The 22,613-nt window shown below is 41.4% G+C and overlaps 1 protein-coding gene across 1 annotated transcript in view; it reads right to left on the reverse strand.

The window, feature by feature from the left end:
* Window positions 1-22,613, reverse strand: part of LOC121543738 (CUB and sushi domain-containing protein 3) — a 205,368-nt gene that overhangs the window by 101,046 nt on the left and 81,709 nt on the right. The window contains exons 21-26 of the mRNA XM_045226581.1: window positions 16,781-16,954; window positions 15,696-15,869; window positions 12,893-13,078; window positions 11,592-11,765; window positions 3,738-3,920; window positions 620-796 (exon numbers count right to left, since the gene is read on the reverse strand). Coding sequence (XP_045082516.1) covers window positions 620-796; window positions 3,738-3,920; window positions 11,592-11,765; window positions 12,893-13,078; window positions 15,696-15,869; window positions 16,781-16,954 — 1,068 coding nt within the window. The remainder of the gene's footprint in view (window positions 1-619; window positions 797-3,737; window positions 3,921-11,591; window positions 11,766-12,892; window positions 13,079-15,695; window positions 15,870-16,780; window positions 16,955-22,613) is intronic.

Genomic DNA, 22,613 nt, shown 5'->3' on the forward strand with positions numbered 1-22,613 from the left:
CGATGAGCTTAGATAAAAGGCAGTCTAAGTGGGACAACATCTACGGCTAGCTGGTATTTAGCATTTGTATATTACTATAACATTATACTGTATCTTTGTATTCATTTTGTTTCAGCTCAGGATAACTAACAGACAGTTTTACTTTTCAGACAGTCATTTTGTTTCAGCTCAGGATAACTAACAGACAGTTTTACTTTTCAGACAGTCATTTTTGTTTCAGCTCAGGATAACTAACAGACAGTTTTACTTTTCAGACAGTCATTTTTGTTTCAGCTCAGGATAACTAACAGACAGTTTTACTTTTCAGACAGTCATTTTGTTTGTATGACATTTGGGTTGTCTATCAGAAATGTTGAATGCTGTCTGTTATTTGGTATAGAAGTTTTGAAGGATATGTGGTATTTTCTACAAGTTGCTCAGGCTTTCTTTCCACACTTACTGGTGTAGTTAGGAGCATTTACATTCATAGAGGATAACACAATACAGTTTTACAACTAATTTCTAGTGTTCTAATGTTGTCCACTTACTGGTGCAGTTAGGAGCGGTCCCGGACCAGGTAGCAGCAGTACTTACTGGTGCAGTTAGGAGCGGTCCCGGACCAGGTAGAAGCAGTACTTACTGGTGCAGTTAGGAGCGGTGCCGGACCAGGTGCCGTTGGCCAGACAGTGTCTGGTGGGCATGCCGGAGAGGAGGTATCCATCCATACAGGAGTAGACTACAGAGTGGGTGAAGGTCGTACCGTCGACCCGGAAAATACGGCCGTGAGCAGGGGTCCCTGGGTTACCACAGTGCACCGCTGGAGTGGAGGAGAGACAGAGAAAGAGAGAGAGAAAGAGAGAGAGAGAGAGAGAGAGAGAGAGAGAGAGAGAGAGAGAGAGAGAGAGAGAGAGAGAGAGAGAGAGAGAGAGAGAGAGAGAGAGAGAGAGAGAGAGAGAGAGAGAGAGAGAGAGAGAGAGAGAGAGAGAGAGAGAGAGAGAGAGAGAGAGAGAGAGAGAGAGAGAGAGAGAGAGAGACAGAGTTAAGTTGGGGTCAAGAACACTAATTGCTAAACACCAAATCTAATGTCTTTCTAATGTCTTTCTAAAACATAAAATGTGACTCATCCAACCCAGTTGATTATTAATGTAATGTTTGCTAGTGGGAAACTAAGAGAGGATTCTGTTCTGTTTCTCAGTGTTTCTCTCCTCCTAGCACTTCATTATCTTTCATTACCAAAATGATTTGCCCTCTCAATCACTTAATTGTCTGGAAAATTGTCAAATGATTTCTGAGGCAGGCTGCTAGGCTGTAGGATGGGAGCTGATAGGAAGGAAGGAGAGGTTTCCCCCTCAATCACTTCCTGACACGACGAGGTCACTGAAGGGGTCGAATGTGCTCTGAATATGTTATATAAGTAGTGCACTACTTTTGACCAGAGCCCTGTCGACCCTATCAAATATGGTGCCATTTGGAATGCAACTTATTCAGCACTTTCAGTGCTATGGACCCTGGTCAAAAGAAGTTCACTATTATTGGGGAAAGTGTGTCATTTGGGACAGACAATATGTTAAATCTGTGGTTAACATCCCCACTGTTTCAGTGGACTAGAAAGCACCGGGATGATATGCTCAAATTGCTCCCGTTAAACACCGGTCAAGCTCCTGGATAATAATAACATACCATTTAGCAGACGCTTTTATCCAAAGCGACTTACAGTCATGTGTGCATACATTTTTTTTTTTTTGTGTATGGGTGGTCCCGGGGATCGAACCCACTACCTTGGCGTTACAAGCGCCGTGCGCTACCAGCTGAGCTACAGAGGACCAGTCAAAGCTGAAGCAGAAACAACACAGTTCAGTCATTGAGAGGATCCAGCCTGCCAGGATAGAGGACAGCTAGCCATCTCTACATTTACATTTTAGTCATTCAGCAGACGCTCTTATCCAGAGCCACTTACAGGAGCAAAAATTAGGGTTAAGTGCTCTTGCTCAAGGGCACATGTTTCACCTATTCAGCTCGGGGATTAGAACCAGCGACCTTTCGGTTACCGGCACAACGCTCTTAACCACTAAGCTACCTGCCACCCCAGGTCAGTTCGGTCATTGAGAGGATCGAGCCTGTCAGGATAGATAAATCAGTTCAGCTGCAAGCCACATCAAGGCTAGAGTGGTGAGCGGGGAGTTCAGTAGCCTGTCATATTAAAAAGGACATTTTGCATGTCTCAACTGCCACCGTATTCTCTATATAGTTCACTACTTTTGACACGATGTAGTTCGAAGTGCATTAAAAACAGACAATAGGGTGCTATTTGAGACCCAGCCATGGACATTGTGTCTGTCAGAGCTGAGGCTGGGAGAGTTAATAACCATCAAGGAGAAACGGAAGCCTGTCGGAGACTCTCTGCCATTTCCGGTCAAACCCTGAGGCAATTTATGCACTGCAGCAGAGAAGTGGCCTGTGATCCAATATTTCAAATGTAATTAATCACGTCGAAGTTGGCTTGAGGCTGAAAAATAAAGGGTTTTACCAGGATTCTGGAAGCAAAGAAATTTCGGTCGGTTGGTTTTGAGCACTGTCTTTTTCTAAGGACGATGTGCTATTGAAATATACACATTTACAGCTAATTGCATACTAATTGTGTGTGTGCTCCTGTGTGTGCTCCTGTGTGTGTGCTCCTGTTATGTGTATGTGCTCCTGTGTGTGCTCCTGTGTGTGTGTGTGTATGTGCTCCTGTGTGTGTATGTGCTCCTGTGTGTGCTCCTGTGTGCTCCTGTTGTGTGTGTGTGCTCCTGTGTGTACTCCTGTTGTGTGTGTGTGCTTCTGTGTGTGCTCCTGTTGTGTGTGTGTGCTCCTATTGTGTGTATGTGCTCCTGTGTGTGCTCCTGTTGTGTGTGTGTGCTCCTGTGTGTGCTCCTGTTGTGTGTGTGTGCTCCTATTGTGTGTTTGTGCTCCTGTGTGTGCTCCTGTGTGCTCCTGTTGTGTGTGTGTGCTCCTGTGTGTACTCCTTTTGTGTGTGTGTGCTCCTATTGTGTGTATGTGCTCCTGTGTGTGCTCCTGTTGTGTGTGTGTGCTCCTATTGTGTGTTTGTGCTCCTGTGTGTGCTCCTGTGTGCTCCTGTTGTGTGTGTGTGCTCCTGTGTGTGCTCCTGTTGTGTGTGTGTGCTCCTGTGTGTGCTCCTGTTGTGTGTCTGTGTGTGTGCTCCTGTGTGTGCTCCTGCATGTGCTCCTGTTGTATGTGTGTTTTCCTGTGTGTGCTCCTGTTGAGTGTGTGTGCTCCTGTGTGTGCTCCTGCGTGTGCCGTTGTGCATGCATACTGTAAACCGTTTACAGCTAATTGTATATTCATTGTGTGTGTGCTCCTGTGTTTGCTCCTGTTGTGTGTGTGTGCTCCTGTGTGTGCTCCTGTGTGTGCTTCTGTTGTGTTTGTGTTCTCCTGTGTGTGCTCCTGTGTGTGCTCCTGTTGTATTTGTGTGCTCCTGTGTGTGCTCCTGTGTGTGCTCCTGTTGTATTTGTGTGCTCCTGTGTGTTCTCCTGTGTGTGCTCCTGTTGTGTTTATGTGCTCCTGTGTGTTCTCCTGTGTGTGCTCCTGTTGTGTGCTCCTGTTGTGTTTGTGTGCTCCTGCGTGTGCTCCCGCGTGTGCTCCTGCATGTGCCGTTGTGCACGCACACTGTAAACCGTTGGCAACCATTCAATCTCTATGTGCTTGCCTCTAAACATGTAGTATTCACATCACTGTCCTATCTACCACTAAAGCCTCACGTTTGCAGAAGGGCTGTCTCCCAGACCAGGTTCCGTTGGGGAAGCAGATCCTCTCAGCTGAGCCGTATAGTGTGTGGCCCACAGTGCAGGTGAAGCGCACTTTACTGCGCAGATGGAAGCTGCTGGCCTCTCTGCTTGCATGGACGGGTGTACCAGGGTCCCCGCAGCTTCCTACAGAGTCTCCTACACAGGACATAGAGAGAGAGAGAGAGAGAGAGAGAGAGAGAGAGAGAGAGAGAGAGAGACAGAGAGAGAGAGAGAGAATTAACTTAACCGCTCAGGCCGCGCATCCCAACTGGCACCCTATTCCCTATATATAGTGCACTACGGGTCCTGGTCAAAAGTAGTGCACTAAATAGTGAATAGGGTGCCATTTGGGACGAAGTCTCAGTGTAGAGTGCTGTTGGAAGCGTCAGTACACCACGATGCAACAATGAACATTTGCCTTGGAGCCAGTAACCTCAGCTAAAAGCATGTCATTCCAGCTGACATGACGGACGTGAGAACCCAGCCAGGTGTAGTTAACAGGTGAATCAGAGGATAGGTACGAACCCAGCCAGGTGTAGTTAACAGGTGAATCAGAGGATAGGTACGAACCCAGCCAGGTGTAGTTAACAGGTGAATCAGAGGATAGTTACGAACCCAGCCAGGTGTAGTTAACAGGTGAATCAGAGGATAGGTACGAACCCAGCCAGGTGTAGTTAACAGGTGAATCAGAGGATAGGTACGAACCCAGCCAGGTGTAGTTAACAGGTGAATCAGAGGATAGGTACGAACCCAGCCAGGTGTAGTTAACAGGTGAATCAGAGGATAGGTACGAACCCAGCCAGGTGTAGTTAACAGGTGAATCAGAGGATAGGTACGAACCCAGCCAGGTGTAGTTAACAGGTGAATCAGAGGATAGGTACGAACCCAGCCAGGTGTAGTTAACAGGTGAATCAGAGGATAGGTACGAACCCAGCCAGGTGTAGTTAACAGATGAATCAGAGGATAGGTACGAACCCAGCCAGGTGTAGTTAACAGGTGAATCAGAGGATAGGTACGAACCCAGCCAGGTGTAGTTAACAGGTGAATCAGAGGATAGGTACGAACCCAGCCAGGTGTAGTTAACAGGTGAATCAGAGGATAGGTACGAACCCAGCCAGGTGTAGTTAACAGGTGAATCAGAGGATAGTTACGAACTCAGCCAGGTGTAGTTAACAGGTGAATCAGAGGATAGTTACGAACCCAGCCAGGTGTAGTTAACAGGTGAATCAGAGGATAGGTACGAACCCAGCCAGGTGTAGTTAACAGGTGAATCAGAGGATAGGTACGAACCCAGCCAGGTGTAGTTAACAGGTGAATCAGAGGATAGGTACGAACCCAGCCAGGTGTAGTTAACAGGTGAATCAGAGGATAGGTTCGCTGTGAGGGCTCTAGGTTTCACATTAACATGAGATAATACTGACTTTCCTAGGAAGCAGTAACAGACGCAGTGCTAGAGTGTTACTCTGGCTCGGTCCCAAATGGCACCCTATTCCCTACATAGTGCACTACTTGGTCAAAGGTTTAGGGAATAGGATGCCATTTGGGACACAACCAACCTCAGTCGTTGCAAATTAATTAGTGGAGGCACTTTGTGGTAGCTTAACTTTCCCCCCATTAAAAAGCTCCAGTAGGAAACTGGGACATGTTCTCTTCTGAAGCTGAGGATGAGGGGAAGAGAGGAGAGGAGGGGAGGAGGAGAGGAGGGGAGGAGGAGAGGGGAGGAGGAGAGGAGGAAAGGAGGAAAGGAGGAGAGGAGGGGAGGAGGAGAGGAGGGGAGGAAGAGAGGAGGAGAGGGGAGGAGGAAAGGAGGAGAGGGGAGGAGGAAAGGAGGAGAGGAGAGGAGGAGGAGAGGAGGAGAGGAGGGGAGGAGAGGAGGAGAGGAGGGGAGGAGGAGAGGAGGGGAGGAGGAGAGGAGGAGAGGAGTAGAGTGACCGATCCCATCTTCTGAACATTTCATATTGTAATGAAGAACAAGTCAAGCAGAGCAGATCAGAGCAGAAAGAGAAAGAGAGATAGAGAGAAAGACAGAGACAGAGAGACAGAGAGACAGAGAGACAGAGAGACAGACAGACAGACAGACAGACAGAGAGAGAGAGAGAGAGAGAGAGAGAGAGAGAGAGAGAGAGAGAGAGAGAGAGAGAGAGAGAGAGAGAGAGAGAGAGAGAGAGAGAACATCTAAAGGATGAGAGTGAGAGGCCAGGGACCAGGAGTCGTGAAGATCGCATTCCGGGGGGTTAAAGATAAAGTGGATGTCCTCCGGCTGAAGCAACATCTGAAGAGCAGCCAAAAATTCAAGAGGGTGTTCATCAGATCGGCCAAGTCCCACAAAAGATCGAATCATCCAACTCCACTTCAGAACAGTCCTACGAGAGATCCCGGCTGGGAGAGATTTCTACATTTCGGGGAATGGAAGGATGATGAAGCGACTCCACTATTGACTTGGATGGTTCTACTTGGTTTGGACACAACCGAAACGTTCACATAAGAGCCCATAAAGCTTCAGGTGGCGTTGGACTTTTTTGTTAGGAACAAATGATTTGAACAATATAGAGTGAATATTGATTTGAACACTGTGTCGCAATATTCTTTAGTTATATATTTTCTCTAGTTATTTATCACCGGATGGTTCTACAAGGGGACGGGACTCAGGTCTCTATACACTGATCCTATGTATTCGGTATATATGTGCACAGTCTTGTTGCCGATTTGAAAGATTGTATAATTTACGCTCATGGTGTGGTATTTTGGTATTTGGTATTTTATTAGGATCCCCATTAGCTGTTGCAAAAGCAGCAGCTAATCTTCCTGGGGTCCACACAAAACATGAAACATGACATAATACAGAACATTAATAGACAAGAACAGCTCAAGGACAGAACTAACTACATATTTTTTTAAAGGCACACGTAGCCTACATATCAATACATACACACAAACTATCTAGGTCAAATAGGGGAGAGGCGTTGTGCCGTGAGGTGGTGCTCTATCCGTTTTTTGAAACCAGGTTTGCTGTTTATTTGAGCAATATGAGATGGAACGGAGTTCCATGCAATAATGTCTCTATATAATACTGTACGCTTCCTTGAATTTGTTCTGGATTTGGGGACTGTGAAAAGACCCCTGGTGGCATGTCTGGTGGGGTAAGTGTGTGTGTCAGAGCTGTGTGTAAGTTTACTATGCAAACAATTTGGGATTTTCAACACATTAATGTTTCTCATAACGTTGCTATAGACAGGTGGAAAGAGGCATGGGGCAACGTTCATTGAATTCTTAAAGGATTCCAAGTGCTGCATTCTGAATGGTAGACTACCACCACAAAACTCTCTCAGCAATATCCCCAAAGGGAAAAGCAGTCGTCCACTGTATTGTAACACCCCATGACTGTCTCAAGACAATGTGTTGAGTTGAATGTGATTACTTCCACTGAGCTGAGTGTATTGGCCCGATTGGAGACCGTAGTAGACTTCCTGATCATTCATTGTTGTCGGTTATGAAATTCATGGTGGGAAACTATATACTGGGGAGGAAGGCAATGTAGGCTTATATAAATCAAGTGCAAATCAGACCAAAAGAAGGCCCAGAAACCTACCTGACCATTGTCTTTCATCTAACAGGTGCTGTAGATATCACTGCACTGTCGGAGCTAGAAGCACAAGCATTTCGCTACACCCGCAATAACATCTGCTAAAACACGTGTATGTGACAAATACAATTTGATTAGATTCGATGTTTATATATATGTACAGTATGTGTGCATATATAGACATAATTATGTTATTTTGCTACAGCAAATACATGGGTCTTTTATTTATTTTTATTTGTTTTATTTCACCTTTATTTAACCAGGTAAACCAGTTGAGAACAAGTTCTCATTTACAACTGCGACCTGGCCAAGATAAAGCAAAGCAGTGCGATAAAAACAACAACACAGAGTTACATATGGGGTAAAACAAAACATAAAGTCAGAAATACAACAGAAATACATATAATATACAGTGTGTGCAAATTTAGCAAGTTATGGAGGTAAGGCAATAAAATAGGCTATAGTGCAAAATAATTACAATTAGTATTAACACTGGAATGATAGATGTGCAAGAGATGATGTGCAAATAGAGATACTGGGGTACAAATGAGCAAAATAAATAACAATATAGGGATGAGGTAGTTGGGTGGGCTAATTTCAGATGGGCTGTGTACAGGTGCAGTGATCGGTAAGGTGCTCTGACAACTGATGCTTAAAGTTAGTGAGGGAGATAAGTGTCTCCAGCTTCAGAGATTTTTGCAATTTGTTCCAGTCATTGGCAGCAGAGAACTGGAAGGAATTGCGGCCAAAGGAGGTGTTGGCTTTGGGGATGACCAGTGAGATATACCCGCTGGAGCGCAGACTACGGGTGGGTGTTGCTATGGTGACCAATGAGCTAAGATAAGGCGGGGATTTGCCTAGCAGTGATTTATAGATGGCCTTATAAGCCCATGTGGGCTGGATATCCTGAAGATGCATGACTATACTAATAAAGATTACTCAATCACATTGTGTAATCTTTTTACTCTCTCTACTGAAACCAGAGAAATTCAGGCAGCAATGTTTTTTTTTTTGGATAACTGACTTTTGCAGTTGTCCAAATCTATTCCGTTATAGACAGATTTTTACATGTGTATTCATATTAACAGGTCCCAGACCAGTCTGTAATCAAAGCACACGAAAGTTCACATGTTCAGGAAGTAATTTCTGCTAAAAATAAAAATAAAATAAAAAATCAAATCAAATCAAATGGACCTTCTGTGAAGTAGGAACTAGTGTCAAACGCCTCAGATCCTGTAACCAGTCACATATGTTGGAGGAGATCCCCCTTACATTAATGATACCGCGTGAGGAAACGTCCTCATAAGGGGCGCGATTTATGTAGTGGATTCCCATCCAACATACAGTATTAAAACGGCACCACAGCAAGCTACCCTATAACACACTAGTATTCTGTCTGATGGTGTCGGCTGGTGATGAAATAAATGACTTGGAATGTGTATCCCTGTGTATATGTAACACCATTAGTACCTGTCTGCAACAAGCTACAATCTGGACAACCGTGGGCAGTATTAGCCCGCCCAACTACCTCATCCCTATATTGTTATTTATTTTGCTCATTTGTACCCCAGTATCTCTATTTGCACATCATCTCTTGCACATCTATCATTCCAGTGTTAATACTAATGTAATTATTTTGCACTATAGCCTATTTATTGCCTTACCTCCATAACTTGCTACATTTGCACACACTGTATATATATGTATTTCTGTTGTATTTTTGACTTTGTTTTGTTTTACCCCATATGTAACGCTGTGTTGTTGTTTTTATCGCACTGCTTTGCTTTATCTTGGCCAGGTCGCAGTTGTAAATGAGAACTTGTTCTCAACTGGTTTACCTGGTTAAATAAAGGTTAAATAAAATAAATAAAATAAATAAAATAAATAAAAATCATGGCCCTTTGCTCTAGCTAGCTAAGATCTGAGTTGTTGACACAGAGAGCCTTCGTGTCTGAACATGAAGAAGTTCACGTAATATCCCATCATATCCCCCTCCACACATCTTTACATGAGACAGATTTCAGGTCAGAGGCTCTCAGCACAGCTGGTGTTGAGGCGCTGCAGGAGGGGAGAGGACCGTGTCTGTGTGAGTCAGAGAGAGCAGAGAGAGAGAGGCTGGACACTTCAGGGTAGAAGAGTGTCTGTGTGAGTCAGAGAGAGAGAGAGAGGCATGTAAATGTCCTGGCAGACAGTCTCCACATCCAGGCGTTTAAATGTCCTGGCTGACAGTCTCCACATCCAGGCGTTTAAATGTCCTGGCTGACAGTCTCCACATCCAGGCGTTTAAATGTCCTGGCTGACAGTCTCCACATCCAGGCGTTTAAATATCCTGGCTGACAGTCTCCACATCCTGGCGTTTAAATATCCTGGCTGACAGTCTCCACATCCTGGCGTTTAAATATCCTGGCTGACAGTCTCCACATCCAGGCGTTTAAATATCCTGGCTGACAGTCTCTACATCCTGGCGTTTAAATATCCTGGCTGACAGTCTCCACATCCAGGCGTTTAAATATCCTGGCTGACAGTCTCCACATCCAGGCGTTTAAATGTCCTGGCTGACAGTCTCCACATCCAGGCGTTTAAATGTCCTGGCTGACAGACTCCACATCCAGGCATTTAAATGTCCTGGCTGACAGTCTCCACATCCAGGCGTTTAAATGTCCTGGCTGACAGTCTCCACATCCAGGCATTTAAATATCCTGGCTGACAGTCTCCACATCCAGGCGTTTAAATGTCCTGGCTGACAGTCTCCACATCCAGGCGTTTAAATGTCCTGGCTGACAGTCTCCACATCCAGGCGTTTAAATGTCCTGGCTGACAGTCTCCACATCCTGGCGTTTAAATATCCTGGCTGACAGTCTCCACATCCAGGCGTTTAAATATCCTGGCTGACAGTCTCTACATCCTGGCGTTTAAATATCCTGGCTGACAGTCTCCACATCCAGGTATTTAAATATCCTGGCTGACAGTCTCCACATCCAGGCGTTTAAATGTCCTGGCTGACAGTCTCCACATCCAGGCGTTTAAATGTCCTGGCTGACAGTCTCCACATCCAGGCGTTTAAAAGTCCTGGCTGACAGTCTCCACATCCAGGCTTTTAAATGTCCTGGCTGACAGTCTCCACATCCAGGCATTTAAATGTCCTGGCTGACAATCTCCACATCCAGGCGTTTAAATGTCCTGGCTGACAGTCTCCACATCCAGGCGTTTAAATGTCCTGGCTGACAGTCTCCACATCCAGGTGTTTAAATGTCCTGGCTGAAAATCTCCACATTCAGGAGTTTTGTGGTAAAGATACTAAAACTAGTGTTCGAGTTAATACTTTAAAAACTCAGACCACGTTCCAAAAGGCACCCTAGTCCCTATGGGCTCTGGTCAAAAGTAGTGCACTACGTAGGGAATAGGGTGCCATTTGGGACTCAGCCTCAAGTTCTGAGGCTGAGAATTTAAATAGCATGATCAACTGTGAAACCACTCTGCTTTCCTCTCTCTGCTTACACACACCAACCTGTCTTTCTGGGTCAGTGAATTAAACAGAGTATACACTTATTTCACAGGCAGTAAATACGTTTTAGGAGAGATTCGAGATTGAATTTAAACGGTCAGGAACACTTAACGGCGATGGACTGGATGAACAGTGGTGGGATTTAGGGAGGAAGGTAGGAGCCTTGCTGAAACATCAAACTAAATATCCCTGGTGGTGGGGAGGGATGTATGGAAACTTGGAAAGCAAGCAACCGATTTAAATCTAGAAAGTACAGAGCAGAAAGAGGTAAGTGAGGTCTTGGATTTGGGAACAAACCACATTATAATAATGATTTGGGATGCATATGGGAACAAACCATATTATAATAATGATTTGGGATGCGTATGGGAACAAATCACATTATAATAATGCACTGCTACACAACAAAACTTCAGGAGGTCAATTTCCTGACTTCATCTGAGCAGTGCTACTGAACTCTGTGTCTGTGGCCTCCTTACATGAACAGTGAGGTATGGGTCCTTACCTGAACAGTGAGGTATGGGTCCATACCTGAACAGTGAGGTATGGGTCCATACCTGAACAGTGAGGTATAGGTCCTTACCTGAACAGTGAGGTATGGGTCCTTTCCTGAACAGTGAGGTATGGGTCCTTACCTGAACAGTGAGGTATGGGTCCTTACCTGAACAGTGAGGTATGGGTCCTTACCTGAACAGTGAGGTATGGGTCCATACCTGAACAGTGAGGTATGGGTCCTTACCTGAACAGTGAGGTATGGGGCCGCTCCAGTGTCCATTGAGTTGACAGGTGATTGATGACTCTCCAATCAGCTCTCTGTCCCCTGAACAGGAGTACTGCACCAGGGAGCCAAACGAGAACTTTTCCCCAACCATGGTACCGTAGGGAGGAGAGCCAGGGTTCCCACAGTCCTCCTCTATAACACACAGTAACATTCCCCATGGCCAACAGTTAGCTACTTATGGCTCATTAACATGGTATGTGTCCCAAATGGCACCCTATTCCCTATATAGTGCACTACTTTTGACCAGGGGCCATAGGGCTCTGTTAGAAAGTAGTGCACTATATAGGGAATAGGGTGCCATTTGGGAGGCAGGCATCATTACATGCTTTTTTTGTCATTTAGCAGACGCTCTTATCCAGAGCGACTTACAGGAGCAATTAGGGTTAAGTGCCTTGCTCAAGGGCACATCGACAGATTTTTCACCTAGTCGGCTCTGGGATTAGAACCAGCGACCTTTCGGTTACTGGCACAACGCTCTTAACCACTAAGCTACCTGCCGCCCCATTAACACTACACTCTTAGAAAAAAAGGGTTCAAAAAGGGTTCTTTGGCTATCCCCATAGGATAACCCTTTTTGGTTCCAGGTAGAACTCTTCTGGGTTCCATGTAGAACCCTCTGTGGAAAGGGTTCTAAATGGAACCCAATAGGGTTCTACCTTTTTCTAAGAGTGCATAGGTCAGTCTAGTCATTACGGTCAGCCATTATTAGGTCATTAGCATTTAGACAGACATTGGTTACAAACATTTGTGACCTATACAAATCAAGTTCATTAAGGATAGAACACATGTATAGAACAGCAGGTAGATCATTGGAGAAATGCTAGGATGAATGTCACTTAGCAAAAGCTAAGCACTATTGCACAATACGTGTGAACTGTGCATCAACCCTAGGTGAGCATAAGCTTCTTTTTTTCTCTCTGGCCTACTCCTGCACCTCAGTAGATGTGGGTGTGTGGAACAAATGTAGGATCTTAATTTGACCTGTATTGTGGCAGCAAAATAATCCTGCAGCAACAGGATTTGAATGTGTAGTCCATAATGCTGATTGATCGGGGTTTAGGCTATTAGCTGGTCAAAATGAGGCTACATGAAAAGTGGAACACTGTTAATATAACCGTGCGATGGTGCAGGTTTTCAGTGAATTTCTATAAATCACGAAGCTCATCTGCATTTCATCAGCAACAAAACAGCGATCAAATGAAGATCCTACACATCTGTAGCTCCAATTCCAGTTCTGAAGAGAAGACAGACAGACGTACCGAGACATTCAGGTAGAGGTTTGTCCCAGTGGCCAGTAGGTTGACAGGTCAGTGCAGAGGAACCAAATAGGTAGTATCCAGGGTTACAGTGGTAGAACACCACACTGCCCAACGTGAAGTTACCGTGCTCTGTCTTACTCTCTCTGATAGAGTTAGCCGGGATGCCTGGGTCTGTGCAGTTCACCACTGGATGGAAATAAAACACGTACAATTATCATAATCGCTATTATCATCTCAATAAAAATGATTTCAACGACAACTATTGTCAAAACTATTGTATCGCTAACAACTGTTGTCAACCATGTCAATATTTTCCCCTAGCCTGGTTCCAGATCTGTTTGTACTGTCTTGAAAGCACAAACAGATCTGGGACCAGGCTACAATTTATCCCTAATTAACGTATATATTTTCCTATCAACCATCGTCATACCAACAGATCTAATTGTTCCCTCTGGGAAGCTCATACGGTATTGTATATTCCGTCTGGCTGAACTATTCATTAGAAAGTGCGATCTGTGTTATCTGTCAAGTGTTGTCTGTGTTCAATTGCCAGTTAATAATAGAATCGCTGAAATGACACAATCACAGCCTGCTCCTGTTTATACTATGACTAGCTATCAGAACTTGACGTACCCATGCTATATTAAGTATTTTAAATACTAATGATGCTTAAAATGACTCATTTATTTTCCACAGATAGACTATAGGTGTCAGATGTCTGTGCTTTGCTGTTTCTGTAGCCAAGAAGTGCTTTGAAAGGCTGGTCATGGTTCACATCAACACCATCATCCCAGACACCCTGGACCCACTCCAATTCGCATACCGCCCCAACAGATCCACAGATGACGCAATCTCTATCGCACTCCACACTGCCCTTTCCCACCTGGACAAGAGGAACACCTACGTGAGAATGCTGTTCATTGGCTACAGCTCAGCGTTCAACATCATAGTGCCCACAAAGCTCATCACTAAGCTAAGGATCTTTGGATTGAACACCTCCCTCTGCAGCTGGATCCTGGACTTCCTGACGGGCCGCCCCCAGGTGGTGAGGGTAGGTAACAACACCTCCACCACGCTGACCATTAACACGGGGGCCCCACAGGGGTGTGTGCTTAGTCCCCCTTCTGTACTCCCTGTTCACCCATGACTGCGTGGCCACGCACGACTCCAACACCATCATTAAGTTTGCCGACAACGGTAGTAGGCCAGATCACCAACGACGATGAGCCAGCCTATAGGGAGGAGGTCAGAGACCTGGCGGTGTGATGCCAGGACATCAGCCTCTACCCTCAACGTTAGCAAGACAAAGGAGATGATTGTGGACTACTGGAAAAGGAGGGCTGAGCACGCCCCCATTCACATCGACGGGGCTGTAGTGGAGTGGGTCGAAGAGTTTCAAGTTCCTTGGTGTCCACATCACCAACAAACTAACATGGTCCAAGCACACCAAGACAGTCGTGAAGAGGGCTTCTTCCCCCATTAGGAGACTGAAAAGATTTGGCATGGGGTCCTCAGATCCTCAAAAAGTTATACAGCTGCACCATCGAGAGCATCCTGACTGGTTGCATCACCGCCTGGTATGGCAACTGCTCGGCCTCCGACCGCAAGGCACTACAGAGGGTGGTGCGTATGGCCCAGTACATCACTGGGGCCAAGCTTCCTGCCATCCAGGACCTCTATACCAGGCGGTGTCAGACGAAGGCCCTAAAAAAAACTATTTGCATTGACCCCCTTATTTTGTCATTATGTATTCTTCTCCGTGGACTCTAACCACTCACTCACACATACTACAATGATAATCCAACACACACACACACACACATGGACACGCACACAAAACACACACACACACACGCATATTGACACCACACACACACACAGACAGACACACTTTCACACTCTTCACATACGCTGCTGCTACTCTGTTTATTATCTATCCCCTTTGCCTAGTCACTTTTACCACTAGCTACATGTACATCTTACCTCAACGACCTCGTACCCCTGCACACTGACTCTGTACCGGTACTGCTTGTATATAGTCTCATTATTGTTATTTTATAGTGTTACTATTTTTCCTTTCGTTTATTTAGCTAATGTTTCTTACTTACTTACTCTGCACTGTTGGTTAAGGGCTTGTCAGGAAGCATTTCACAGTAAGGTCTACACCTGTTGTATTCGGCGCATGTGCCAAATAACATTTGATTTGAGTGTGTGTGTGTACGTACGTGCGTGTGTGTTTGTGCATGTACGTGTGCATGCCAGTGCGTGATGCTGTGTCTGTGTGTGTGAGCGGGCATGAGTGAGTGCATGCCTCCATACGTGCGTGTGTGTGTGTGTGTGTGTGTACGTTGGAGTGTGTGTGTGTGTGTGTACGTTGGAGTGTGTGTGTGTGTGTGTGTGCGTGTGCGTGTGTACGTTGGAGTGTGTGTGTGTGCGTGTGTGTGTGTGTACGTTGGAGTGTGTGTGTGTGTGTGTGTGTACGTTGGAGTGTGTGTGTGTGTGTGTGCGTGTGTGTGTATGTACGTTGGAGTGTGTGTGTGTGTGTGTACGTTGGAGTGTGTGTGTGTGTGTACGTTGGAGTGTGTGTGTGTGTGCGTGTGTGTGTGTGTGTGTGCGTGTGTGTGTGTACGTTGGAGTGTGTGTGCGCGTGTGTGTGTGTGTGTGTGTGTACGTTGGTGTGTGTGTGTGTGTGTGTGTGTGTGTGTGTGTGTGTGTGTGTGTGTGTGTGTGTGTGTGTGTGTGTGTGTGTGTGTGTGTGTGTGTGTGTGTGTGTGTGTGTGTGTGCCTACTGCCTGCTACCCACCTCTGCATGTCGGTGGCTGTTGACTCCACTGGCGGCTCGCCTGGCACTGGGCTCTGACTGCTCCTTCCAGTATGTAGCCTTTGTTACAGAAGAAGCTGACCACATCGTTGTAGTTGAATCCATCCCCTGTAGTTCTTCCATAGATGGGACTGCCTGGATGGCCACATGTGATGGCTGCACACATAGAGATGCAATTACTGGAATTACTAGAACGCGTTTACATTTTTATGGACCGACGGCCACATTCAGTGGGACACTGTGTTCTAGTGAATTGACCTCGGTCCAGGCATGGTTTTCAAATCTTCTTCAAGACAGTTCCACTGCTTTTTAATTCTGCCCCTCTAAAAGAATACTGATTTAGATCTGGCACACCAGATGGGGTGCAGTTAGAAAACAAAAAACAGCAGCACTCCGGACCTCGTAGGGTAAGAGAATTGAATACCCCTGGTTTAAGGGGTTCACCATTCTAGTCGTTCTATTTCTATGGCTGCAGCGCATCGAGAGGGAAAGGTGCTCAACACATCTGATCAATATCTCACATCATATCATCATCATCATCAATATCATTACCATTCTATTAACCTTGGAACACCCAGAGAGATCAAGTCATAGATTTTGATGAAGATGAACATAACTAGGATAACGGTCAATAGGGAAGAAGAAATCTCAATGAGCCAATGAGAGCGCAGACTGCGCAGCACTAAGCACACTGTACACTCCAATTACACTGTAAACAAACCTGCACATCAATAACAGTACAGCGGATTCAGGATGTCCCTTGTGGGCATCCGTACTTGTGTATGACATTAAGTTAAGTAAACAAGTCTACTCATGTTTGAGCACCGTTGCTGTGCATTGTCTTTTTGAGAGACATGTTGGCTGGGTTGGGGTTGGGGGAATAGGATGGGAGGTTAGGGGTGGAGGCATGTTGGCTGGGTGGGGGTTGGGGGAATAGGATGGGAGGTCGGGAGTGGAGCCCCCAAAAATAACCAAACAAATACAAGTATTAAATAAGATACAGACCAGTAGGGTAGATATGACAACATCTACAGATAAAGATCAGTAGGGTAGAGGTGAACACTTACAGACACACAGCGGCAGCTGTCCGGACCAGAGGTGGTCTTGCTGGCAGATGCGTACTGAGGATCCTATGAGTCTGAAGCCAGGGTTACACTGGTACACCACGGTGTCTCTGTAGCCAAAGTTCTCCCCTATCACCTGGCCGTTCACAATCTGCTCCGGGATACCACAGTGACCAGCTGGAGGGAGGTGTGGGGGGGTGGGAGGCAATCAGTCAATCAAATGTATATAGCGTATAGACGCTTTTACAACAATATTTGCTGCAAAGTTAAAAACATGGGGCAAATCTGAAATGTCATCCTGTTTCTTATGCAGTCTACTCTGGTCAAAGGGAGTGCATTGTACAGGGGATAGGGAGTGACTTCAGACGCAGTCATGTACTGTTAGCCATCCAAGAAAGGAGGAAGAGAGCAGTCTATATGTCCTTTATATAACCTCTATATAGCCTCTATATATCCTCTATATATCCTCTATATAGCCTCTATATAGCCTCTATATATCCTCTATATATCCTCTATATAACTATATATCCTCTATATAGGCTCTATATGTCCTCTATATCCTCTATATATCCTCTATATATCCTCTATATAACTATATATCCTCTATATATCCTCTATATCCTCTATATATCCTCTATATATCCTCTATATAACTACATATCCTCTATATATCCTCTATATACCCTCTATATATCCTCTATATATATCCTCTATATATTCTCTATATATCCTCTATATATCCTCTATATAACCTCTATATATCCTCTATATATCCTCTATATAACCTCTCTATAACCTCTATATATCCTCTATATATATCCTCTATATATCCTCTATATCCTCTATATAACTATATATCCTCTATATATACCCTCTATATACCCTCTATATATCCTCTATATATCCTCTATATGTCCTCTATATGTCCTCTATATATCCTCTATATCCTCTATATATCCTCTATATCCTCTATATATCCTCTATATAACTATATATCCTCTATATATATCGTCTATATCCTCTATATATCCTATATATCCTCTATATAACTATATATCCTCTATATATATCCTCTATATATCCTCTATATGTCCTCTATATAACTATATATCCTCTATATATATCCTCTATATACCCTCTATATAACCTCTATATATCCTCTATATATCCTCTATATATCCTCTATATAACTATATATCCTCTATATATCCTCTATATAACTATATATCCTCTATATATCCTCTAGATATCCTCTATATATCCTCTATATAACTATATATCCTCTATATATCCTCTATATATCCTCTATATCCTCTATATAACTATATATCCTCTATATATCCTCTATATATCCTCTATATAACTATATATCCTCTATATATATCCTCTATATATCCTCTATATACCTCTATATATCCTCTATATATCCTCTATATAACCTCTCTCTATACTCTATATATCCTCTATATATCCTCTATATACCATCTATATACCCTCTATATATATCCTCTATATATCCTCCCTATATCCTCTATATCCTCTATATACCCTCTATATCCTCTATATACCCTCTATATATCCTCTATATATCCTCTATATATATCCTCTATATAACTATATATCCTCTATATATATCCTCTATATCCTCTATATACCCTCTATATCCTCTATATAACTATATATCCTCTATATATCCTCTATATACCCTCTATATATCCTCTATATACCCTCTATATACCCTCCATATATCCTCTATATATCCTCTATAGCCTCTATATATCCTCTATATCCTCTATATAACTATATACCCTCTATATACCCTCTATATATAATCTATATCCTCTATATAACCTCTATATATCCTCTATATATCCTCTATATATCCTCTATATACCCTCTATATAACCTCTATATATCCTCTATATATCCTCTATATCCTCTATATAACTATATATCCTCTATATATATCCTCTATATATCCTCTATATATCCTCTATATGTCCTCTATATCCTCTATATATCCTCTATATGTCCTCTATATATCCTCTATATCCTCTATATACCCTCTATATAACCTCTATATATCCTCTATATATCCTCTATATACCCTCTATATATCCTCTATATACCCTCTATATACCCTCTATATATCCTCTATATACCCTCTATATATCCTCTATATAACTATATATCCTCTATATATTCTCTATATATCCTCTATATATCCTCTATATAGCCTCTATATCCTCTATATAACTATATATTATCTATATATACCCTCTATATGTCCTCTATATCCTCTATATATCCTCTATATACCCTCTATATACCCTCTATATACCCTCTATATATCCTCTATATATCCTCTATATACCCTCTATATATCCTCTATTCCTCTATATAACTATATATCCTCTATATGTCCTGTATATATCCTCTATATATCCTCTATATACCCTCTATATATCCTCTATATATCCTCTATATATCCTCTATATAATTATATATCCTCTACATATCCTCTATATATCCTCTATATATCCTCTATATATCCACTATATACCCTCTATATATCCTCTATATATCCTCTATATATCCTCTATATATCCTCTATATAACTATAAAGCCTCTATATATCCTCTATATATCCTCTATATTTCCTCTATATATCCTCTATATATCCTCTATATATCCTCTATATATCCTCTATATACCCTCTATATACCCTCTATATATAATCTATATATCCTCTATATAATCTCTATATATAATCTATATATCCTCTATATAACCTCTATATATCCTCTATATATCCTCTATATACCCTCTATATACCCTCTATATATCCTCTATATATCCTCTATATATCCTATATATAACCTCTATATATCCTTTATATATCCTCTATATATCCTCTATATAACCTCTATATATCCTTTATATATCCTCTATATAACCTCTATATATATCCTCTATATATCCTCTATATAACTATATATCCTCTATATATCCTCTCTATATCCTCTATATAACCTCTACATATCCTCTATATATCCTCTATATAACCTCTATATATCCTCTATATAACCTCTATATATCCTCTATATAACCTCTATATACCCTCTATATGTCCTCTATATATCCTCCATATATCCTCTATATACCCTCTATATATCCTCTATATATATTCTATATATCCTCTATATATCCTCTATATATCCTCTATATAACCTCTATATATATCCTCTATATATCCTCTATATAACCTCTATATATACTTTATATATCCTCTATATATCCTCTATATATCCTCTATATATTCTCTATATAGCCTCTATATAACCTCTATATATCCTCTATATATCCTTTATATATCCTCTATATATCCTCTATATATCCTCTATATAGCCTCTATATAACCTCTATATTTCCTCTATATATCCTCTATATAACCTCTATATATCCTTTATATATCCTCTATATATCCTCTATATAACTATATATCCTCTATATATCCTCTATATCCTCTATATACCCTCTATATAGCCTCTATATAACCTCTATATATCCTCTATATATCCTCTATATAACTATATATCCTCTATATATCCTCTATATACCCTCAATATATCCTCTATATATCCTCTATATATCCTCTATATATCCTCTATATATCCTCCATATATCCTCTATATATCCTCTATATAACCTCTATATATCCTCTATATATCCTCTATATCCTCTATATAACTATATATCCTCTATATATCCTCTCCATATCCTCTATATATCCTCTATATAACCTCTATATAACCTCTATATATCCTCTATATAACCTCTATATATCCCTCTATATACTCTATATATCCTCTATATACCCTCAATATATCCTCTATATAACTATATATCCTCAATATAGCCTCTATATATCCTCTATATATATCCTCTATATATCCTCTATATATATCCTCTATATATCCTCTATATAACCTCTATATATCCTCTATATATCCTCTATACCCTCTATATAACTATATATCCTCTATATATCCTCTCTATATCCTCTATTTATCCTCTATATAACCTCTATATAACCTCTATATATCCTCTATATAACCTCTATATATCCTCTATAAAACCTCTATATATCCTCTATATATCCTCTATATAACCTCTATATATCCTCTATATATCCTCTATATATCCTCTATATACCCTCTATATATCCTCTATATATATTCTATATACCCTCTATGTAGCCTCTATATATACTCTATATATCCTCTATATATCCTCTCTATATATCCTCTATATATCCTCTATATATCCTCTATATAACCTCTATATAACCTCTATATATCCTCTATATATCCTCTATATATCCTCTATATATATCCTCTATATACCCTCTATATATCCTCTATATAACCTCTATATAACCTCTATATATCCTCTATATAACCTCTATATATCCTCTATATAGCCTCTATATAACCTCTATATATCCTCTATATGTCCTCTATATATCCTCTATATAACCTCTATATATCCTCTATATCCTCTATATATCCTCTATATACCCTCTATATATCCTCTATATATATTCTATATACCCTCTATGTATCCTCTATATATACTCTATATACCCTCTATATATCCTCTATATAACCTCTATATATATCCTCTATATATCCTCTATATATCCTCTATATATCCTCTATATAACCTCTATATAACCTCTATATATCCTCTATATATCCTCTATATATATCCTCTATATATATCCTCTATATATCCTCTATATACCCTCTATATATCCTCTATATAACCTCTATATATCCTCTATATAACCTCTATATATCCTCTATATAGCCTCTATATAACCTCTATATATCCTCTATATGTCCTCTATATAACTATATATCCTCTATATATCCTCTATATACCCTCAATATATCCTCTATATATCCTCTATATACTCTATATATCCTCTATATACCCTCAATATATCCTCTATATATCCTCTATATATCCTCAATATACCCTCTATATATCCTCTATATATCCTCTATATATCCTCTATATATATCCTTTATATCCTCTATATAACCTCTATATATCCTCTATATATCCTCTATATCCTCTATATAACTAAATATCCTCTATATATCCTCTCTATATCCTCTATATATCCTCTATATAACCTCTATATAACCTCTATATATCCTCTATATAACCTCTATATATCCTCTATAAAACCTCTATATATCCTCTATATATCCTCTATACAACCTCTATATATCCTCTATATATCCTCTATATACCCTCTATATATCCTCTATATATATTCTATATACCCTCTATGTAGCCTCTATATATACTCTATATATCCTCTATATATCCTCTCTATATATCCTCTATATATCCTCTATATATCCTCTATATAACCTCTATATAACCTCTATATATCCTCTATATATCCTCTATATATATCCTCTATATACCCTCTATATATCCTCTATATAACCTCTATATAACCTCTATATATCCTCTATATAACCTCTATATATCCTCTATATAGCCTCTATATAACCTCTATATATCCTCTATATGTCCTCTATATATCCTCTATATATCCTCTATATAACCTCTATATATCCTCTATATCCTCTATATATCCTCTATATACCCTCTATATATCCTCTATATATATTCTATATACCCTCTATGTATCCTCTATATATACTCTATATATCCTCTATATATCCTCTATATAACCTCTATATATATCCTCTATATATCCTCTATATATCCTCTATATATCCTCTATATAACC

Source organism: Coregonus clupeaformis, chromosome 17 (genome assembly GCF_020615455.1).
Source record: "Coregonus clupeaformis isolate EN_2021a chromosome 17, ASM2061545v1, whole genome shotgun sequence".
NCBI lineage: Eukaryota > Metazoa > Chordata > Actinopteri > Salmoniformes > Salmonidae > Coregonus > Coregonus clupeaformis.